Genomic DNA, 22130 nt, shown 5'->3' on the forward strand with positions numbered 1-22130 from the left:
GTTTGACCAAATGCAATCTTTCTTTGAGTATTACCCAAAGGGCTTGGTAAAATTACTGACCAAAATTAAAATGCAGCTTTAATTCAAAGGATAAAATATTGTTCCTGTTTAATAATATTTATTGGCACATCTAGTCAAAAGACAGCAAATAATTATTGCTGGATAATTTGTTTTCAAATTTTGTGATAACCAGCATTCGATATATATTGCAGGGAATATTATAGTGTTCAAAGTTTGTGTAGAAGCTTTGGAGGCTAAGAATTTTTTCTCTTATAAAATATTTTGCTTCCTGTGCAAAAATCTGCTATACATCTTTGCACTTGTAATTGTAAAGCAATTTAACCATTTTGCGATGCAATCTGTATAAACTATTCCCGGTATTGTATAGTATGATGGCATGCGGTATGTTTGTGATAGTAAGGGCTTTAATGTTCTTTTAAAGGATAGCTGTTTAGTTCTATATGTAATGTCATCTATGGGTTGATCAAATTGCACCTTACAGTATTGATAGAGAGCATTAACTGTATACTTGTTAAGGTCAGGAGTCAAACAGCGTGAGAAGAGAAAAACATTTCTCTAATTATGTTATGCATGCATTAAAGTTCACTGTATGATTCCACTACATGAGTGAAATATTGCACGAAAGTGTCTCAAAATACAAAATTGATGTTTGTTAGTATCACTGTCAGAATTTTGGCCATTTCTTTTAAGGCTATGTAGATTAAAATTGAGAATTGAAAAAGTGGTTACAATTTGACTAACAAACACAGCAACTACAGTGTCTATTAGCGCAGTGCTATGCTACATATTTATAACACAGTATACCAATTTAGGGAACATACAATTACTGCATTCTATCATACTATATGAGTTTCTGGTGAAAATTTTACAACATGACCAAATCCCCCAGATATAAATGTCACCTGAATATTTAGCAAAGCTAAAGAAGCTGCTTAACCTAGATATAATTGGAAATCTTATAAGCAACAATGACTTGATAATGAAAATATTCAAATATTTTTTGGAAAAAATCAATTTGACATTTCCATTGTCTTTCAATGTTCACATCAAAGTCAGAAATGAACAGGAAACAGTGCCATTAGTGTCCTTAACAAATTGACATTTGCAATCCCTGGTCAATTAATGGTATTGGTATGCGGGTCTGTTCACGTTAAAGCGCCCAATTTGGTTGCCTGAGGTACCAAATTTTCAAATTACAGTAAAGAACTTCTGTTCTAAGTAAATAACATAACTAATATCTGCAATTTATGAATCAGAATTGACCAGAGCTTAAACTATTCTGGAAATTATATTCAAGATGGTTGAAAGTGTGACAATCTATAAATTTTCCAAAATTTGTTCTTTTTTTAATGGTGGTGTGTCATTCCATTGCTGCTACATTTGGGAATTCTGTTTTTATTTTCTTCATTAACACAAAATTCGCTATTGTTAGACAAGTTTTCAATGATATCGATGATGTTTTTTAAAAAATATTAGAGTATTGTCAGAAAATATTCAATTTTTCCTGAAATAAAGTTAAAAAAGTTTTTCTTTAAAGAACAAAATTGAAATTAATAGTTACAATTATACTATAAAATTAAACCACAACATAAGCACATATATTAACCAAAAGCTGAAAATTCAGGGTCATGTCCTCTCAAATTTTTTTTTTTCTTGACTCTTGTTTCGGACATCACCCCCCAAAATGATCTTGTTTCGGACATCACCCACCAATGGTTTACCTAATATATTAAACCTAATATTTAGTAATAAACCAAATGATGTTCATTTAATGGCAATAATAATGAATAGAAAAGCATTTTAGTAAGTTGATACCTGTACCAAAAGAGATCTATGGACCCTTCATAGGTTCCAAGTTCAAAACAAAGAAAATGGATACTTGGATCCAAGTGATCAACAAGACAATTATTAAACGAAGGCCATGCTTGTTAATACTTATATCAGTACATCAGGATATGTTAACAAACAGCATCAAATTCATTTGAATAATGAAAAATGCAGACACTTGTTTTATAGATTTGCATTAGACTGTCTTGGACTATGTTTCGGACATCACCACAGCTGTATTAGTGCATCCCTGTTATGTTTTCTACACAATGCATATCATATCAAAAGTTAAATTTGTAACAAAGGGGTCTTTGTTGTTGACAAGCTACCTACAAGGTATAATGACAGTTTTGAACTTATTATACAGTAGTTCAAATCCTCAGTGTTCATTAAAAGTTATTTTTTATGAGTGCTTCAGACATCACTGAATGTTTTGGACATCACCTTGGAAAAATGTTCACAAAGCTGCATAACAACAATATGAAGTAATATTTTTGCTATTCAAACCTGTTCAAGCAACAAAAGTCTGAGCACAACAGTCAGTCAGTAGCAGATTTACACTAGATATTATGAATTTTTGAGGGAATGCAGTTTATTAAAACACCATAGACTGGGAAATCAACAAGGTGTACTGAAAAATAATGGCACTGTAAATTCTTGGAAAAAAGCAAATGCCCTGAGGCACATTTCAAATTGAACATCTGGACAGAGCCTATAGGTGAAAAGATAGGTGATCAGTGAAAATCTGAAGGCTTGGTGTAAATGATAACCCTATTTAATGTAAATGAATAATTACTGTTTACTATATACTCAATTCATACATATATCCAAAATACACACATGTAGTTTAGATCCTCCTGCAAGCAGGAACTCGCGAAGAAGCCATCATTGGCTTATCAAAGCCGCAAGCTGACCAAAAATCAGTCTCTTACATTCATATTAATGTCCATGATTATGAATTGTCAATTGTCAACAACTCTGTAACTTGACGACATACATTAATCTTGGAGTGACACAAACTCGGGACCTAATGATTGAAAGGCACCGGCGTTAACCACTGAGCTAAAACTCAATAACACTCCACATAGTAACCATTCATTGATCACCATTTGCATAAAGTTAATCTCTGCTTCACCACATTCGTTACCTGTCCAGCATACCTTTTGCATGGCCAGCATTCACCAACACTTCCCAGAAACATCAACTTATGTATTATTTTGCAGAAAATGGTATTATTATTGACTGCAAAGAAATTTTTACCCCAAAAGGGTTATAGAATTCTTTTTAAATTTTACGGTTTCCACATTTCCATCATTATCTAGATGAAGTCTGCAATAATTGAAACAAACAGCAAATATTTACCATTTAATAAATATACAGATGTACACAGGAGACATCCCTACTGTACATAGCTAATTTGGCACCCACCTGTTGTAGCTAGTATCATTGAGTATACTATTTAAACAATTTTCAGAGGGAAGGTATCATATCCTAAACTCTACTAGAATGCTTGGTCCTATTTTGTAATGTCAGCAATATCAACTATTTTGCACCCCTTCAAATGGTACCCACCCGCTCCCACCACCTCCTCATGCACCTTTGAGCTGGATCTGCCAATGTTGAAGATTGCTTCCACTGGCCCAGCTAAGCAACAGTAGTAGGCTATACTGCTGTAGTAGTAATCTAAGTACTAGTTAAAATATCCTTCTTTATTGAGATTCATCATTATGCCTTGGCTATTATAATGTGAAAAACAAGTATTCATGGTTTGTACAAATACTCCTTGTCACATATATGTATTAAATGATTTACTTTGTAAGATTGTTATGATTTAAGCTTATGGCCTAAACTTACATTTAAGTATAAGGCCTAGATGTTATGATATACAGCAGCTCAGCAAATTGCTCAGCTTTATCCTTAAGTTTCATAATGATAAATATCTGTAATCTGTATACATATCACTAAAGCTCTGAAGTCTGAAGCAACTCAGAATGAAAACATGGTCATGCATGATGCACCACTCTGTGTATTAATACTGTTGACACCATCAAGTAAACCTGGAGGTTTCATCACACGGTAAATCCGCATTATCAGTCATAGAGGGTCATGTACTGTAATGTGTTCCAGGGTGGTACTAATAATCTGATATACTGCATTAATCTCCACATTGCCCATTGTGGTTTACTAACTAGTACAGTAAATGTATATTTGGGCTTCGAGCAGCAATCAACACACAGTTACCTAGCAATGTCTGTACCTTAACATTATAGTTATAGTCGTTGACCAACATTTATAGGTTAGATCACCAAAGACGTTCCACGGTCCTACTACTTAGCTAACATCTTCCCAAAGTACTGGTAGCTTTTCTTGACAACCATCAAGTTCCCATCAACAGTTAAACTGCTCTGACATAGGGTGTTATAGATGCACACTGATTCCAAACATATAGAGCGACAGACGACACTGAACGGTGTTCAGTTTTTCAAAGTGACGTTGTCATACTATGCTGTAGACCGATGTGATAGAAACATGAGCTACTGTGCTACAGAACTCGTCTAGGCCTATTCCAATTGTGTGTAATTAACTTTACAATTCTCAATATGATATTGGGAAATATCAAATTGGTACCGCCATGGAAGCTGGAACACATCACATGACAGTCCATGCATGGTAGCCACGTGCCCTTTGATGTAGTTCTTTTAGCCTATAAATAGGCTTTCTATGGTTGTGACAAATAGCTTGATTCAAGCTATAGCAGACAATTACAGCATTACTTTCTAATGTACTGTATACTGTGATGGCATCCTGATACATGTACTGTATATATATGTCAGAAAAAATTCACTAAAGGTTTTTTTAACTTCTTCAGTACTAAATGATGGAAAATTGTAGTGTTAATGATGTCAGTTCTACAAAAATCCAAGTAATTTGATGTTCCCAGTAACATTCATACCCAAATATGTAGAATATCATTTTAGACTTGTCACAAGTCATCAAAAGATGAATACATGTTGGTCAAATGACACCAAAAGTTTAGAAGCATTCTGTTGTAGGAACTTAGTGTATTCTAGCACACTGAAATCAACCAATTGAATCATTCAGTGGAAACTAGTGCTGTTTTACAATATGTTGGATTCACAAAAGTGATGTCCGAAACACATGGTGATGTCCGAAACATACTTTTAAGGTTATTTTGCTATAATATTTGGTAAAGATGGAAAAAACTTTGAGTAGTGCAGTATGTATGTTTGTAACAATAGAACTTGTCATAATATATGAAGTGCTCATCTATTGTGTCTTTTTTTCAAGCAGCATAAAGCAATATTAATTAAAACTTGTTTCGGACATCACTGGTGTTTCGGACATCACACACATGGACGGAAAAATTGAAATGGTTATAAAATCAAAACGGATGAGTGGAAATGTGTCATGTACATACTGTAGTTGAGGGAGTACTTATGCTTTAATTAGAGTAACAAAACAGTCTTGTGGGTTTTAACATACTTCATATATTAGTTGCTTCATGACGTTTCGGACATCACCAAAATGTGGACGGAAACATTTTGCATGTTGTTTAACTTTATCGTGTAGTAAAATGTGGCTGAATGGCCATGCATCTGATATATATTTTATTTGATACAACTATGACAGTATTGAAAAGGGACACCACTTTCAACATTTGTTATTTAACCCCAAACTATGCCACTCATAAATTAGTGTATAAATGTGGACGGAAAAAGTGATGTCTGAAACACTGGTCCAGTTTCGCAATAATTCGCAAATTCATCGATGAAATTTTCTGAAATATTTATGAGAGGGAACCTATAGCCACAAAGTTCAATCATGACAAAATTTGGAGTAATCCTCTTTTGGAGTGTAGAATAGATCAAAGTACAAATTGTGCAGTTTGAAAATGGCAACATTTTCCGTCCACATTTCGGCACTTCTGGGAGTATAGCATACCATATGCATATCTCAGGAAATTGTCTATGCTATGGTAGGTACAGCTAGGTGGACTCTATCCATGGGGATAATATTTGTATCTCTAGAATCTCTAATTATCTTGTCACAATGCTCCAAATGCCATTTATGCTAATTTGGGCGCTTTAACGTGAACAGACCCATGCACCATTGGTGCCCCCAAGCCCCCCATATTGCTAGACCACAGTCATTGTGAACGTTTCGAAATTACATCAAGCTCTGTTGCATTGATGTATTATAATATCTTTATAATTGACTTTTGTCTAAATTATTGTGCATTCACAGTATAGAAGTGTTGCATTCATGTATAACTAAATAATTGGTGTGTATCTAAATTATTTTCTAAGGTATTGTATTTTCACTGTTAAGTGTTGCAGTCAAGTATCACCATAGAATTGATCTATGTGTCTCTAAATGATAAAAGTTATTAATTGTGTTTAAACTGTAAAGAAGTGTTGCATTTAAGTTGAAAATTTGTTGGTTTTATACTCAGCCACTACAGCCCGAATGATCAGGTAGCTTGAAATAAAAAAAAATTGCCAAAACCAAGAAAGAGAGCCATGGCATCATCAGTTATTATCAACAGTACTACTTTTATCTTCAAAACGGAAAATTAATGTTGAAAGGGTTTCAAACAAAAACATTCAAATGATTCACTGTATTGAACTACTGAAAGTATTCAATTGCTAGCCAGTCAGCATATATCTGTCAGCTAGATTGAGGGATAGCCAGTCACTGGTCAGTAATTACATGATTTGGTCAGAATATAAAATTTGATATGCCCTTCCAGGGCAATTTTTTAAGATATACTCCTTTTTTTTGGTCCTTCAGACAACAGAGTCCTACTTTTTGGTTGTCAAAGAGCAGATTTAGTTGTCCCCAAAAAGTAGCACATGTATACAACAATTTGTACATTGTGGGAGAGATGTTTAGGTTTTGGTATATTGAACACCAGGATTGGGCCAGTTAAACTGTACCTTCAGGTGGATCATATGCCTACTGCTATTATTGTTTATTTCAGTATATCTCCAAAGTGATAGAGGATAATACCAATTGATCATTGTGGGTGGTATTATGTTTAATACATTGCAATGTGAATTTGATGTAAACAACAAGTGGTCCTCCAGACAACCTCCAAAGCTCATGTTTGGTCGTCGGAACAGAAATTTGTTCGTCTCAGACAACCATTAAAACTTTGCCCCGTTTCCTCAAATTACTTTCGTGACACTTCCATTATTTTTTAGCTTTACAGGGAAACTCTTTCATTACACATTGTTATGGGTATCCTAGGAAAAATTTTAGCAAAGTATATTTCACAAATTGACCAAGTTGTATTTCAGACTTTTCTGCAGTACCTTTAGTAGGTTCACTATTCTATATTAAACATGAAATGATCAATTCTAAACCTGCTCTGCAAATGTAAAGCTACTGGATTATTTCCTGGTATTTGAAGACCCCCCCCCTTTCCCACTCCTACCTTGAATAATATTTTCACCTATCAACTTGGATTAAAAATCCCCCACTAGATACAAATGCCATGAGCCAATTATTCATACAACCTTTTGCCATGATTGTGTATTGAAACCAGCCATTTGTGTGTGGTATCTAACTCGCTTATATTATTGAACTTCATCGAAAGACTTCAGTTATTGACTTTTGGTTACTTCTTTAACCCTGGAAGGAAACTCAAGATCAGCATATAATGGGTTACCATGGTTACAGCTTCTGCCTTATTGTCAGGCTATCTAAATTTTTATGGAGACGAATCACACAGGGTCCTATTGTGTATGTGCAGCAGTGAATAAATCATTTTTGCTACCTTCATTCATTGGTTGCTTTCAGACAAAAACACAGAGTGTAGGATAAGAAACTGAAGGTTAACTTGTTTGAAGTATTAGTATGCTTTCGAATTTTTTACAATATTGGAGAAGGGAGAATACGTTTATTACAGTGATCAGTTAAGCCTACTGTATTCTCAATGTCAACACTAACAGAGTTCGGTGTTATTAAATTCAAATGGCTCTTTGTGGCCGAAGTTTTACCTCTCATATAAATTTCCTAAGTGGAAGGAACCGGGGAGGAGGGGAGAGGTGTTGTTGAGGGTGGACAGGAAGTCAATTTCCATGGCACCTAAAAAAAATCTTTTCTAAGATGTTACTTGTGAGAATTATGAGCATTAATACATTTTGATATAAAACTTAATTTTCAAAGACGTATCTGTTAAACTTTCCATGCATATCGAGTCCTGTAGTCTGCCAGGCTCTAGCAGTTGAAAATACAGTTAACATCTTCAAGCAATGGCATTATCCTACAGTTAGCTTTTTTTCATTCTCTAGGGCTCTATTAACAATTTTATGAACTTTTCTTTGAAAGTATAGTAATCACTGTTTCTTTTTCTATCGATAGGATCTTGGAATATTTCATCATTTTCCTAAAATGGAATTGAACAAAGTGGAAAGGGGAAAATAAACTAGGAAACGACAGTCAACCTTCTTGTTTAAATGCAGTACAGTTTGCTTACCCCCAGAGGACACACTGCGAACATATTGCATCATGTTCTCGGACGAGGATCGGCAGAGAAACCTCAGGTCGTTTCAAAAGAAAGCTAGACTTCTACTCACTGAATCAGAGAGAGACTATTTACATGACGTACTGAAGCAGTATCAGACCTATAAAGACGTACATCGTCTTATGACATGCTTGAAGAGTGCCTTGGACACGCCGACTAAGTTAGACCTGCTTCGAGAAATTCGGGGGCTCGTGCCGCCCGGTCACCTGCGACAATTCGACGACACGGCACCGTACAAGAAGATGGCTCACCCTTACCAACCACCACCACCTGTCGGTGATAACGTTTGGCGGAGAATGCCCAGTTGGCACGGTAGGAGTAGTCAACCTACCTCTAACCATTCAGACTGGATTCAGTGTAAGTCTACTGGTGTTCCATACCTCTAGAGAGTTATTGCATTTTTTTTTGGGGGGGGGGGGAATTCCACAGTCAGTGTTCTGTTGTTGATAAACTTAAATTCGTATTTCGTGAAATGCTTAATTTCTCTTGAAATTCCTGCCTCAGTTTGGGTTGTATTCAGTGTTCGACTTATGGCCAAAAAATTGCATAGCAACAAATTTCGACAATTGCTATACAATATTTTTGTTGCATAGCAGTTCCCCAATATTGAATAGCAGTTTTGAAATTACCACAAAACGGACCAAATGTTGGCAATCAATGTATTAACTAGAAAATGTTTGTTTATTATTATTATTTATACTAGTGTTGCTACGATAATCGTTTTCAATATCGGTATCGGCCGATATTTGCAATATCGGCAGCATATCTGTATCAGTAAAATTATGCCTAATTGCCGATAACAGCAAACTGATATTTAACTTTTCTTTTTAACAGCAGAGCTACCTGTACTTATTTATACTTGCAATGATTTGTTAATCTGCCCAAGACGATCCATTTCTTTAGAGTCAGTTAAACTCAGATTCATTTTCGAATAATATCCATGGAAACCTGACTCTCCGTAACATCTAAAAACACGTCTACGGCGCGCGAATATAACCAATGACCTTCGTGAACCTTGGCCTGTATACACTGTACTAACCATTCATTTCCTCAAAGGCCTCTGTGAAAACCTTGAACATGATGCATACAGTAACTGCACAGTTCAGCAGTGTTGGAAAACTTTGTTCAATTTCCCGCGAACACACTGCTGATTTCCCGCCGGTGTTCGACTGCCTAGCACGCGTAACGTGCGAGCATAAATGCGTGGTGTCCAGGGGCCCGTCTTAGGGCTATGGTGGGGTCATGGGGTAGAACCCCTCGTGGGGATCCTGGGGGCGAAAGCCCCCGAAAATTGTCATTTTTTGCGATGTCTGGCGATGAAAAAATTCGCAGTTGAGGATGCAAAATACTGACAACTTTTTTTATTAAAATTGTCACGAAACTGATGAAAATTTTAAAATGACAAGTTAAAGTAGCTATATTATGTTATAAAATGAAAAGAGATTTAATTTGTCTTTCAATCTTTAAAAAGTGCAACTTACAAAACTTCCGATATTATGAAACAAACATCGTTCAGCAAAGCCCGGTTTCTAGACTGCCTAACAATGAATAGCATGCACTATGCATACATTTTTACAACTGCAGTGTTTAACCCTATACCCAACTACTGTACCACGGTACATGTGCTGCGAATTTGCCCAGGTACCTTCCCAACAACTGTGAGCTCATCCCCTGTGTAACACCTGTTTGTTAACATTTTTTTGGCACGTTGCCAGGGAACCTTTTAGTTACGTGAGATCCGTAACCGCCGAGGTGGTTAGGCTATTTGCTTTACACTTAACTATGGTAGGATATTATTTTTTCAGGTTTTTTTTCGCTATACGGTCAAGTGAATAAGTTGTACATTGAGTATAAACTCAATAAATTATAACTTCTACATTGTGATCGACAGTTCGTAAGTTAAGGTTTGAGTATTTGCTCCCAAATCTGACTAGGAATTTGTATCGCACAAATCGGCACAATGTGCGATGCTGATTCGGAAACGTCTCGCAAGTTTGTCGTTTTGGATCGCATTTTGCGATGCGATACCGGAAAAATCGAACACTGGTTGTATTGAATAAAAGTGAGGTGTGATTCCTACTGTTGTAGCACGGTATGCAATGAACTGTGGCTTCTGACTGGTACCCCCCAGCTATGTATGGTTTCATCAGGATCGCTAGCAACTGAGGACTTTATAGCTCAGTTGGTATCTGAGCACAGGACTTGCATTCCTGAGGTCCTTGGTGCAAATCCCATCCTGTCCAAACAATGTCATTATTCTTTTCAAAATAGAAATACAATCACACAGAATAACAAAATATGTACTATTTTTTGTACAGTATACCAATGTCAGGATCTGGTGGGAAGTACAGTTTGTATAATGTAAGTTCTAAATCCAGCCAAGTGGTTCATCAAAAAAGACATTACTGTTAATTTATGTTGATTCACAGCTCCTAACGGGATGCTCAGCCCGGTAGATGATTCTCGAATCATCACCGTGGATACCGAGGGAGAGGACATTGGTTTTATCATCAAAGGAGGAGCAGAACAGAAAATGGGCATTTTTGTTGCAAGAGTTGAACCAGATTCAGATGCAGGTAATAGAAACATCAGGCAAAGTCTACAACTGATTTTGATAACATTCTCGGTAATAAAGTAGTACTTTGCAGCACTGTACATACGGTATATATTCGTGAATGATCTAGTATTTAGATATATATGTGATGCAAATTCACATTTTTGCCATACTCTTTTACTTGTAAGGATGGGTCATGTGAACAATTTCATCTCTATTCCTTTCATTTGGTGAGTCATGTTAGACAGTCAGTTTATGACGGTCAAAAGCTGGGATAACATTTACGAGATTTTGGGCTCAATTGATATTGTAATCAGGGGTAGATCAAGGGTTTAACTAGGAGGGATGTTGCACCCCCCCCTTTCCCTGAATCTATGCCTGGTAATATGTTTGATTAATTAATACTTGTAATCCACTAATTCCATAAAAAACATGAATTTGTGACACCCTTACATTTATTGCTTATATGTTTGTTCATGCTATGCAATTCAAACATCAGTTACAATGATAATTGAGTATTATTCAGATGTCCTCTTGTGTGGAGAACTTTCAAATGTTAGCTAACATAATTCATTAATTACATACTCAGCTTATTTACAAGACATTCGTTTATGCTCACAAAATTTCACGTTGGGATATGGATCATGATAACAATGATCTCATCTGTGAATTCCTTGAAATTAACAAAATATCTTTTATCATTTTATTCGAGCAAACTTTAGTCCTGTTCTCTTTTTTATCCTTCGCAGAGATGAGCGGTCTTCAAGCCGGTGACCAGCTCTTGGAGGTTAATAATATCAGTTTTGAAGTAATCCCTATCCACACAGCTAGCACTGTTCTCAGGAGCAGCAACAGGCTAAAAATGAAAGTAGTAACACCTCCAAAGAAGACATCGCACAAAGACAGAAAGGATGGCAAATGGTATTGCTTGATTATTTTATACCAGCATATTTTAAGATTTATTTCAAATGTCTTGCATTTCTTGGTGATTTTGGAAAATTGGAAATTTGGAAATTGTTGTAAGAAAACAAGACATGCTCTTTGTAACTTGATTTTAGGAAGTATCCCTTTGAGAAATGTAATTGGTTCATGAATGCTAGAATCCATTTAATCTCTAATGTTGTTGTCAATGCTACTAAGCTTCTATATTTTAACAGCCAACTGACATAATCTATAAAAAACAGTTACTTAATAAAGGAAGATTGAGAGACTGACTTATAATCTCTTGCAGCCGTATCTTTTTTCTTTTTTTCCCCCCTTCTTTCTCCATCCTGCTTTTCTTGTCTGCCAACTTCTTTGTAAGTGTGCTCACCTTACAAATTTAGCCAACGAGCGATATTATCTGTTGACCAATATTAAAAACTTGTTGTTTTTTCTCATTCTATAGGTTCGAGAGCAGAGGCAACGTAAATGCAAGCATCGATAAAGAGAGGACCGTTCTGATTCAGTTAGATGAACATCATCAGTTTATTGGTTTCAACATTCGCGGTGGGAGTGAATATGGACTGGGTGTTTTCGTTTCTAGGTAAGGAAAGTTCATTTATGTGAAATATTGTTTTTGTATTGGCCAACAGGTTAAAGGTAAGACAACTTTGGCATAGTTACTAATTTAATGAGATCTTTGAATTAATTTTTTTTTATTTTTATGAAATTGCAATGGGAAGTATCATTGTCAGTAGTCCACCTGAGTTTATCATCCCGTGATTATGATAAAATATGATCACTTTCAGCCACTGCAATGCAATGTGATCTTAGGGCAATTAAGGGCTGTAGTTAAAAAAAGTTTTTGAAAAATTTTGCTTCTCCCCTAATCATTGTTTTCAAAGTCAAGTTCTGCTGATATGATTAATATAATCATCAGGATTTCTTCATGTTTCTTTCTTTATTTATTTTTTTTGTTTTTTCTTCAACTTTTAGAACTGATCCTGGTGGTTTAGCTGAGCTGAATGGGATCAAACCAGGCGATCAGATTCTTGAGGTGAACGGAAAGAAGTTTGATAACATCACTCACGCGGAGGCAGTGGAGATTATTCGTAACCAAAGAAACATGATCATGAGGGTTAGGAGTACCAACAAGGTACCAACATACCCTAGAATAGAGGACAACTTACCTCCCCCTCCAAGTAAGTCTTGTAGGTTGCAGCAGCTCTTGAAGTTGGTGAAACATTTTCTCTAAACTTTAGCAAAGTACTCAGACTTCGACACCTGCCAATCTTTCTTTATCAAGTTAAGGTTAATGAGTGTGCAGTTAATGAATTTGATTTGATCCACAACATTTAGTTGCACCATAACTTTTTCATAACAGTGCATGTCAATGACATGGAACATGCAAGTTGGAAAACCTCAAAGTTGTTGACTTTGATTAGCCGAGCTGATGAACTGCATACTTATTGAATTGTAAAATCAAGTAGCATCAAGTAATTTATCAAAGTCAACTGGAAGACTGCTGTTTGATTCTTCACTGTACTATATATGTATTTTTCATGCAATGTGCATGAACTGTACATGCATTGTGCATGCACTATATATGCATTGTACATGCATTATACATGCACTATATATGCAATATGCATGAACTGTACATGCATTGTGCATGCACTCTATATGCATTGTACATGCACTCTATATGCATTGTACATGCAATGTGCATGATACAATGTTGAAGAGAGAAACTGCAATATGAGGGAACACATTCAATGGGTGTCAGATTCATGGATACAAAAGACTGTAGATAATCTTTCATAACTAAGAAAAGGTGGCATGGCTACTTTATCTAATCCCCTCTTGAAATTTAGAAGATGATGGAGTGGTAGAAAATTGGTACGATTAGCAAGTTATTACTCAAAAAGGTCTCAAACAATGCAGTTTATTTGCATAATGAGTGTGCTGAAGACAGATGCTTTCTGTGAAAACAGTTTATAATGGCATTCCTGCTGTTATCACCAGATACATTTGTCAAAGTTGAACCAAGCCTTTTCAAAGTACAAGGGATCTACATTACCAAATGTTTTCTGGATCCAAGTGTTACCTCCTGATGAAGAGTTTTCAACAATTGATTCAGATCTGTGCTTGGAAGCATCCCTCTATATTACTCCTCTTTCATCATTACATACAGGATCTCAAAGTGCAGTTCCTCTGAAAGGTGGTTCTTCTTCTTCTCCGCCTTCCTCTTACGATGGATCCGTCAAGTCTGCGCCGCTCCCAAACAAAGACTGGCTGGTACGAAACGAACCAGTCAACAAAGGCTTCAGCGATGAAATAAAGAGACCGGCATCCGCAGCTAGTTCACATTCTTCAAAACATTCCTCAAAGCAAAACGCCCCCACTGTGAGTACTTTCGATATTCTTTCCAAAGTTTAAGCAAACCAGTAGTGACAGTTTTTCCTTCTCTTGATGAATTTCTGACAAGTTGTGACACCAGAGAAGCTGAAGACATGTCTCAGAGGAAAGCATACGTAACTTGATGGTTTTCAGTTTCATACATGATGTGGGTGGTGGTATGGTGGGTGGGTGGGTGGTGGTTTGGTATGGTGTTAGGTATGGCATCATGTCAAAAATCAATGTGTCAATGAATATTCATGATGCGTTACTTGGACAAATGAACAATACATAGATATGACCACCTGTAAGCACACCCTTCCTGTGCCAAGTTCTTGGCTATTGTCGTTTCTAAATTTTACAAAGGGGTGAGACGACTCATTAGCAACCGATTCATTTGTTCCTGTAAACTTCTAAAAGTTCTGAGAGTTGGAGAGCTGGTAGTGTTTTAAAGAAAACATTCATGTCATTATGGTTTTTGTTTCATGAATGATATATGAATGTTATACCTTGGGTAGGTATGTCCATAATGTGAAAAGATCATTTTACATGGTGTTTCATTCACGACTGACAAGGCCAAAGGGGTATATATTTAAGATATAACTTGTTAACATCGTCAGTTTTTGGAAGGATTGCAAGTATGAATACCACAGTGGCTAGATTTACACTAATGTTGTAAATGATGTTAAATGATGATATCTGGCATGTTACAAAGTATAATAGTGAACACAGTAAATGATTTGCAATTGTTTATAATATTCGGATGTCTCTGGTTTCTAATGACCTTTCAGGGACCTAGCTCTGGTGGCGTTAAGGAAGGTCATCAGGACCCACAGGGAGGAAAGGACGCCATCAGGAAGGAACCGGAACCACCTCCACGAACATCCACACCTACAAAGAGGGGACCTCCCAGGGTCAGGGAGAAGAAAGGAAGAAAGCTTGGGAGGTCGTTCAGCATGAAAGTTACAGGAGGTAAGCTTTTAAGACATCCCAGGTTTAACTTTTCATAATACTTCATGATGGTTCTAAGGGACTTAGCATCTTGCAAACTACACAGGACAATTTCTAGGGTACTTGAAGAATCCAAAATTTCAATAAGGGCAGAATAGTTTATTCTTTATGATGTAATGGTAACTAAGACCCTCCGGATTACAAGTGCTATGCTTGGCAAACAATATCCCCTACAATATGAATATTCCCAAAGTATAATCAGTTTTATCTGCCACTAAGATGCCTAGCGAATTTGACAACAAATTTTGACACTCAGAAGATACCAAAGTGAAGTCCACAATGTCTGAAGATCTATTGAAATGCATGTCGAGCATGATTTGTGCAATGTCGTAGCATCTCACTTTTAGCACTGCATCACTTAGTCTATCCCTCAGAGTACATTGGACCACCGAAAACATTTAACGATTTATTAGTTTGTTCGTTGAGACAATGAATATTGTTTCTATTTTCCAAATCAGAAAAGCAACGACCGATGCTAGACAGAGATGATGTCTACCACAAAAGAGAGAAAAAGGGTAAGACTCTAAGAGAAATGTTCTTTGGAACCAAGTCTGGCCATAAGAATAAGACCTCAATGGAAGCTGTTGAAGAAGAACATGACATTAACAAAAGCAGAGACGGTACCAAAACAGATGAAGAACTCAACGAAAGCATGGGCGAGAGAAAAGGTCGCAAGGGTAAGATTCGCATTTCATTCTGTTCTTTATTCCTACGTTGTTCAATTCTGATGGTAAGGATCCATTTATCAATAATCTTGGAATCACTTTGGCGGTCTTAAGATATTTCAATTTCAAAGGTGAGGTTAAGTTTTTGTTTGAAAATAAACAAAATTCTTCTATTTAGAAAGCTGAATGAATATATATATATATTCAAGAATAACTTCAGTGGCTCCAGTAGGGCATCCAAAACTTGTATAAGTCAAAGTCATCTAGGGTCATTTGAAGCCACTGTTGATTCCAAATTGGCTTGCAGTGTGAGGCTATCCACCGCTTTTTGTTATTTATTGTTTACATTATGTTTTTCTTTTTTTTCAAATCTGGCCAGCAGATTTTGTTTCAACTAACTTGAACATCTTTTGTTTCAACTGTAATTTAAAAATCAAATCTAAGTAAGAATTTTTTATTTTTTTTTTTATCAGGTAGAGGCAAGATGCACGGACTTCTGAATAGTTTCCGTAAGACCAGGGAGGACGTGAAGGTCAAAAGAAGGGTGCCGCTGCAACGAGATGACTCAGATGCAGATCTGGACGATAGCAATCTAGAAGCTAGCGGTCAATGGGCCACTAGGAAAGGTACTCCTGGTACTCCAGACAAAGCAGAAGACATAGGTAGGACAAAATTACTACTAAATCTGTTGTTCTTTCTGAAGGAGATCAGATGAAATATGTATTTAAAGCAGTATATGTTTTAAAGTAACATACTGAAATATATCTATATATATATATATATATATATGATGAAATCCCTTCAATTGTTTTGACATGTTTTGAAATTGTGTTTTGTGTTTTACAACATTCTAGATTGTCTCTTGTGAGCTTTCTGTCATAGTTTACCCTGTATTGTTGTTGCAATATTACTGTAATTGAAGTGCAAAATGTGTACTTGTTTGATAGGGTGATTGTGGCATATACAATATATATGATACTTGTAGCTAAGACAAAACAGGGTAAATCCTTCAAGTTGATATCCTGAAACATATTCCTCAGTATTAACTTAGGGAAGGGTAAGTTGCTTGGTTCGGTAAGATAGTTAGACTCCAGCTAAAGAAGGCATTGCTAGTTTTCACATTTATAGCACAAGAGCAAATACGTATTAATCAAATTATGTCCTCACTTATTACCATGTTAGACTTATCCCCTGCCCCCCTTTTTTTCCATGTTAGTGAAATGTGATGCAACTGTTATTAGTCAATTCTTAGTTATTCATTTTGAGTTTGATAAGCAGCTCTCAAAAAGTAATTTAGAAAATAGATGACACATTTCATCAAGGAGATATTAAACTTCTTTTTGCAGTTCCGTACGGTAGCATTGGGAAGCAACGTGGGTTATTTGTTCAGGGAGCCGGCACCCAGGTGATGTTAGCGAGTATAACAGCACCGTCTCACCATGCTATGTTGGAAGAATCGGCCAAGAAAGTTTTGAATCCAGATGAAAGTAAAGCTGTCTTGAGACACATCAAAAGGGTAAGTAGAATCAAAACTTTAGGGAACAGCAATGCCGAACATTGAGATAAAATCTTCCTACATGCATGACTTACAAATACACAAAACTTACAAAAGTTAAAGACATACAGGACTTATAAATGTGCAAGACTTTACAGACATACAAACCTAACAGATATTACAAGAGTTATAAAAATTAAAACCTTAAAGACATACAGACGTTTCCTCATTATAAGCTCATTTGTTTATTAACCATTAGTTTTCAAATGTTCAAAGATTATCAGTTCATTACCTGACCACTGGAGGCAGTGCGTTTTTTCAAAGAGGTGCTTTTGTGACATATTTTTGAAACCTGCACAAAAATACTTCATTCCAATGACTATCAGTACAAACAGATGCCATTAAACAATACTCTTTAGGCATTTGGCCAAAATGTGCTTCAGGAAATTCCCTTCAAATATTATCAACATGAATGCTGGTTTCAAGTTTCCTATATGTCACATAACCATGGAGATTTGTCATTTTTTTGTCTGTTGCTCTTGCAGTATGATGAAGAAGGTAACATTGATGCTCTAGTTGTTCCACTTCTTGCAATCTTGGATCAACCTGAGAAAGTTCTCTTACTTCGAGATATCAGGTAAGAATCTCTGTCTTGTCCATATGAAAGAGAAATATTGTCACTGAGGGGAAAATTGAGTCAAGCAAAACAAATGCGCTATATTGACTTTTATTTCATTGTTCACACTGTAGTCTAGGTTAATGAAAAATTGATATTTTAAGAAATAGGAATCCTTGTTATGTAAAGGTATAGATCTCAAATCTCATTGCGATGATTTGAAAATACAAAAGCATTCGTCCACCAATGAACTCATTTTGAATGCACTACCAACTGTGACCTACAGATTGTTAATGCTGCATTGGAACGTAGCATGATGTCACGCTGACGAAGGCATGTAATATTCTTATATAGTTAGATAACCCACATTCTAACTATGATATCTTAGGTACAATCATTTGGTTGCTCCTAATTTAGCAAGGCTATAGCTACTGCTTATTCCAAATCAGAATATTTTGTGTCCCACAAATTAACTATCTGTATTTCTTCTCCTTTTTTTTTTCTTTTTCCATTTGTAAAACCTTAATCCAAATTCCATCATTCCTGATATGATTTTGGTAAACTAAAGTAACAGTCTAGTTTGGATCCACTATAGTGTGACATATTCAGCTCTAAATGTATAGCAACCTATGCCATGGAGCAATATGTCCACCAATTACAAGACCTCTCTCTGTTTCTCTATTTGTAGGGGATTCATTGCTCCTAAAGACATCGGAAGGTTTGATTCACTTGTCTCAAAGAAGGAACTGGAGGCCATGAAACTAGTCAGGAAACAGGAAAAAGAAAGTAAGCCAAAAACCAGAACTGGTGTCAAGTTGATAATTCTGTTTCACCTGTAACTGGATAGAGTGTAGTATGGGGACCAGGGGGGGGGGGTTGATAACACATCTTTATAACCTCAATAATACTGATCAGGGAAAGAAGAGATATTGTCTGACATTGGTACCATCATTTAAAGGTATATCAAATGTTTCTCCTTCCTCTGGTAATGAAAAGACAATTCAATAAAATTTCTCATTAGTATCGTTGCTTATTGACCTATTTTGAATGTGCCGAAACTCTAATGGTCATTTTGTGAAATATCTGTTGAGTTCATTAATATAAAATACTGTTTGAATCTTAGGTTTGTTGACCCTCTAGTATTTAATTTTTTTGATCATTAAAGAAACCTTAATAAATTTGTTTTTTGAAGTGGCTCAAATTTTCTTTCCTTTGGCTTGCCAGATTCACTTTCAGCAAATGTTCATCCATCTTTACATAAGACACAGTCGTCAGAGGGGTATAATGGTCCCCAGAGGTCCCAGTACAGTCACATACCTACCATATCAGCACCTCTGGTCGCCCCCGAACCCATACCCGTTGGACCTTCGGAATATGTGAACATTAAGACCAGCGAGGATAGCAACCTGACCAGGTTGAGAGGAAAGAAAGTAATGATTTCTTCTAATCCAGAGATAATCCCCAGACAGGATTCCTACGCCGACGCCTCAAGCCCCGAACTCTCACCCGGGGAGAAATCAAACCGGAATTTCACCTTTGGTGAGTCAGAAGCTGCAGTCCTTGCCAGTTTGAACTCGGCCTTAGGGCCAGGGGACCCTTCAAGAGACTTGAATGCAAATTCGGTGGTCAATCACAATAGTCCTCATTCTGCGTCTTTAGAAGAGAGGGACTTCAGAGGAGGCTTCACTTCAATCCCGGTCAGACAGCAGAGCCCCTTACAGACTTTTACGCCCCGTTCGAATTATCCTCCCGAATCCGACGAAATCTCGGGAGATTCGGACAGCAGTTCGGCCGCTGTGAGACTGGGCTCGTACGGATTTAAAGGCGAAACACGGAATGATATGGACCAACCTATTTCACAGAGATCACCGTCACCTTCGCAGAGACCTGCGATGCCCCCTCCACCGCCTCCCTTTGCTCCACCTCCCCCTCCGTTGTACGCCAACCCGCTGGACTTTCCGCCACCCTCGCCTCCCGAGAGCTTCGCCTTCAGCAATGGTTACGGTCACACCGTCAACTCTCCCGATGAGCCACTATACGCCAAGGTTAACAAGTCCAAGAAAGGCGGAAATCAGGATTCACGGATCAATTCTGGTATGGCGGTGGAAGCACCCTACGCTACCATCTCGGAATTTGACAAACTTTCAATAAACAGTGCAGAGTCTGAGAGAAGTTCATTGTCATCTCCAAAGAAAGGAATCTTGTAAGTTATAGGCCCTTGGGTTGCACGGCCATATTACAATTAGACTTCACACATAGTCCATATCTTACCTGATGTTTACCTCTTATTTTACTCATGTAACTAAACCATTGATTAATACAGCAACGATGAGTCATTTCTTCTTGCGTGAATGGGTTGCAATTAGCTGCTAATTTAAACCTGTGATAATGAGTCAATAATTAGAAGCTTTAGAGTCTTATGAGTCTTATGTGTAGATCATTCAAATTATGTTAGGCTTTGGTACTGTCTGTTATGAGAGTAGCACAGGCCTAGTGTTAACATATTTACATAAAGAAACATTGTTCAATTCAAAATACAGTAGACTGACCTCTAGAGGGGAACCATAGGTCATTACACTCCATAGAAACAAACAAAATAACAATATGTCTGTGCTGGAATCAATTTTGTACTGGAAAACTTCAAGAAGTGCTTTCAAAATTTTCAAGAATTCTGTCTGTTAAGCTAAAAACTTATGCATTAAGGTACCCTAACCTTGTTTTTGACCTACATTTCCAAATTATATTGGACTGACGTTTTGTTTTATCTTCAATGATCAGCAAATGCCAAGACCTTCGCTTTGTTGATTTTGCAAGAATTCGTCTATAAACTGTAATAACATATCTCCAATAATGACATTTTTTGTTCTCATAATTTCATCAGGAAAACCAGTTTTAATAATGACATGAAGCGCCCGAACATTCAAGTACGGAACCGTGACCTAGGTGACGACTACGAACCATCTCCTTTGCGTGAGATTGGCAACGAAGCTAGGATGGAGGGTACCCTTGAGGTTGATGTTCCTTGGCCATCTAGTCCCCCTCCCACTGATTCATTCAGAGTAGACCTTTATAAAATTAACCCTTCATTGGGTGAGTGTTACTGATAACAGCTGTTACAGAAATTGTCGATCAACCAATCTTTTCTTTAGTGTATGACATGGTGTTATGATATTCATCGCTTATCATTTGTTAAAACAATCATCCGAGTGGTCTGCATGGCAAATTTTTAAGGATTCTTCCTGACATTGTCTCTTGGACAACCAGGTCTTATATTTTTTGCTTGTCTGAACCGCAAACTTGGTTGTCTGTAAAAAAAATATTGTAACTAAATAACAAAAAAGGTACAATATATAAACAGAAGGAGAATAGTGTAGGTTTGGTGAATAGGACACATAGGTTCCGATCGGTAAAACAACCCTTCAAGGTGCATCTTGGGCTTAATACTATTATTGTTTTAAAGTGATGGAGAGGTGACACCAATTTATCATTTAACATATTGGAGTGTATTCAGTAACAAAACAGTCTGAATTTTTGTTAACAACTGTGTCTGAATAGAAATTTGGTTGTCTCGGACAATTGGTCAACTGTGAAATGTTAACCCTGGTTTGAATGGTCAGAAATATGAGATTGTTTTTTTTTTTTTTAATTTTTGTGTGTTTTCTTCTAGGTTTAAGTGTATCTGGAGGCTCTGATTGCAAGCACCAACCTAGCGTGAAGATTGACCAGATCATACCAGGTGGTGCAGCAGCTGAAGATGGTACCTTGCAGGTAAAACATCATCTCTTCCTCTCCACCCACCCCCCCCCCCCCTCCTCCCAAAACCATCCTCACTGCTGCCTCCTTGACTTTCAGCATTACCAAAGTTTACTAATTAATTAACCAATATTAGTGAACCATCAATTCTTTTTTGCCAAACCTAAGAATTACTTTCTTTTGATTTGCCATTGATTTTATCGGTACAATGGTTTAGTTGTGACATTCAAATCATGAGAGATACTAAGTTGGAGAGAAGGAAAGCCAAAGTTCGAACAAGTGAAAACAGAATTCCAAGCAGTGAGAACTGGTCTACAAGT

The 22130-nt window shown here is 36.7% G+C and overlaps 1 protein-coding gene across 1 annotated transcript in view; it reads left to right on the forward strand.

Moving 5' to 3' along the window:
• LOC139967933 (PDZ domain-containing protein 7-like) overlaps positions 1 to 22130 on the forward strand; it is a 31249-nt gene that overhangs the window by 700 nt on the left and 8419 nt on the right. Inside the window, exons 2-16 of the mRNA XM_071972156.1 lie at positions 8236 to 8755; positions 10828 to 10974; positions 11702 to 11873; positions 12340 to 12477; positions 12870 to 13075; positions 14068 to 14279; positions 15062 to 15242; positions 15740 to 15958; positions 16420 to 16608; positions 17293 to 17462; positions 17987 to 18078; positions 18746 to 18843; positions 19282 to 20260; positions 20939 to 21147; positions 21725 to 21825. Of these exons, the coding sequence (XP_071828257.1) occupies positions 8383 to 8755; positions 10828 to 10974; positions 11702 to 11873; positions 12340 to 12477; positions 12870 to 13075; positions 14068 to 14279; positions 15062 to 15242; positions 15740 to 15958; positions 16420 to 16608; positions 17293 to 17462; positions 17987 to 18078; positions 18746 to 18843; positions 19282 to 20260; positions 20939 to 21147; positions 21725 to 21825 (3486 nt within the window). The 5' untranslated portion in view covers positions 8236 to 8382. The remainder of the gene's footprint in view (positions 1 to 8235; positions 8756 to 10827; positions 10975 to 11701; positions 11874 to 12339; positions 12478 to 12869; positions 13076 to 14067; positions 14280 to 15061; positions 15243 to 15739; positions 15959 to 16419; positions 16609 to 17292; positions 17463 to 17986; positions 18079 to 18745; positions 18844 to 19281; positions 20261 to 20938; positions 21148 to 21724; positions 21826 to 22130) is intronic.

The sequence above is a fragment of the Apostichopus japonicus genome, chromosome 5 (assembly GCF_037975245.1).
Source record: "Apostichopus japonicus isolate 1M-3 chromosome 5, ASM3797524v1, whole genome shotgun sequence".
Taxonomy (NCBI): Eukaryota; Metazoa; Echinodermata; class Holothuroidea; order Aspidochirotida; family Stichopodidae; genus Apostichopus; species Apostichopus japonicus.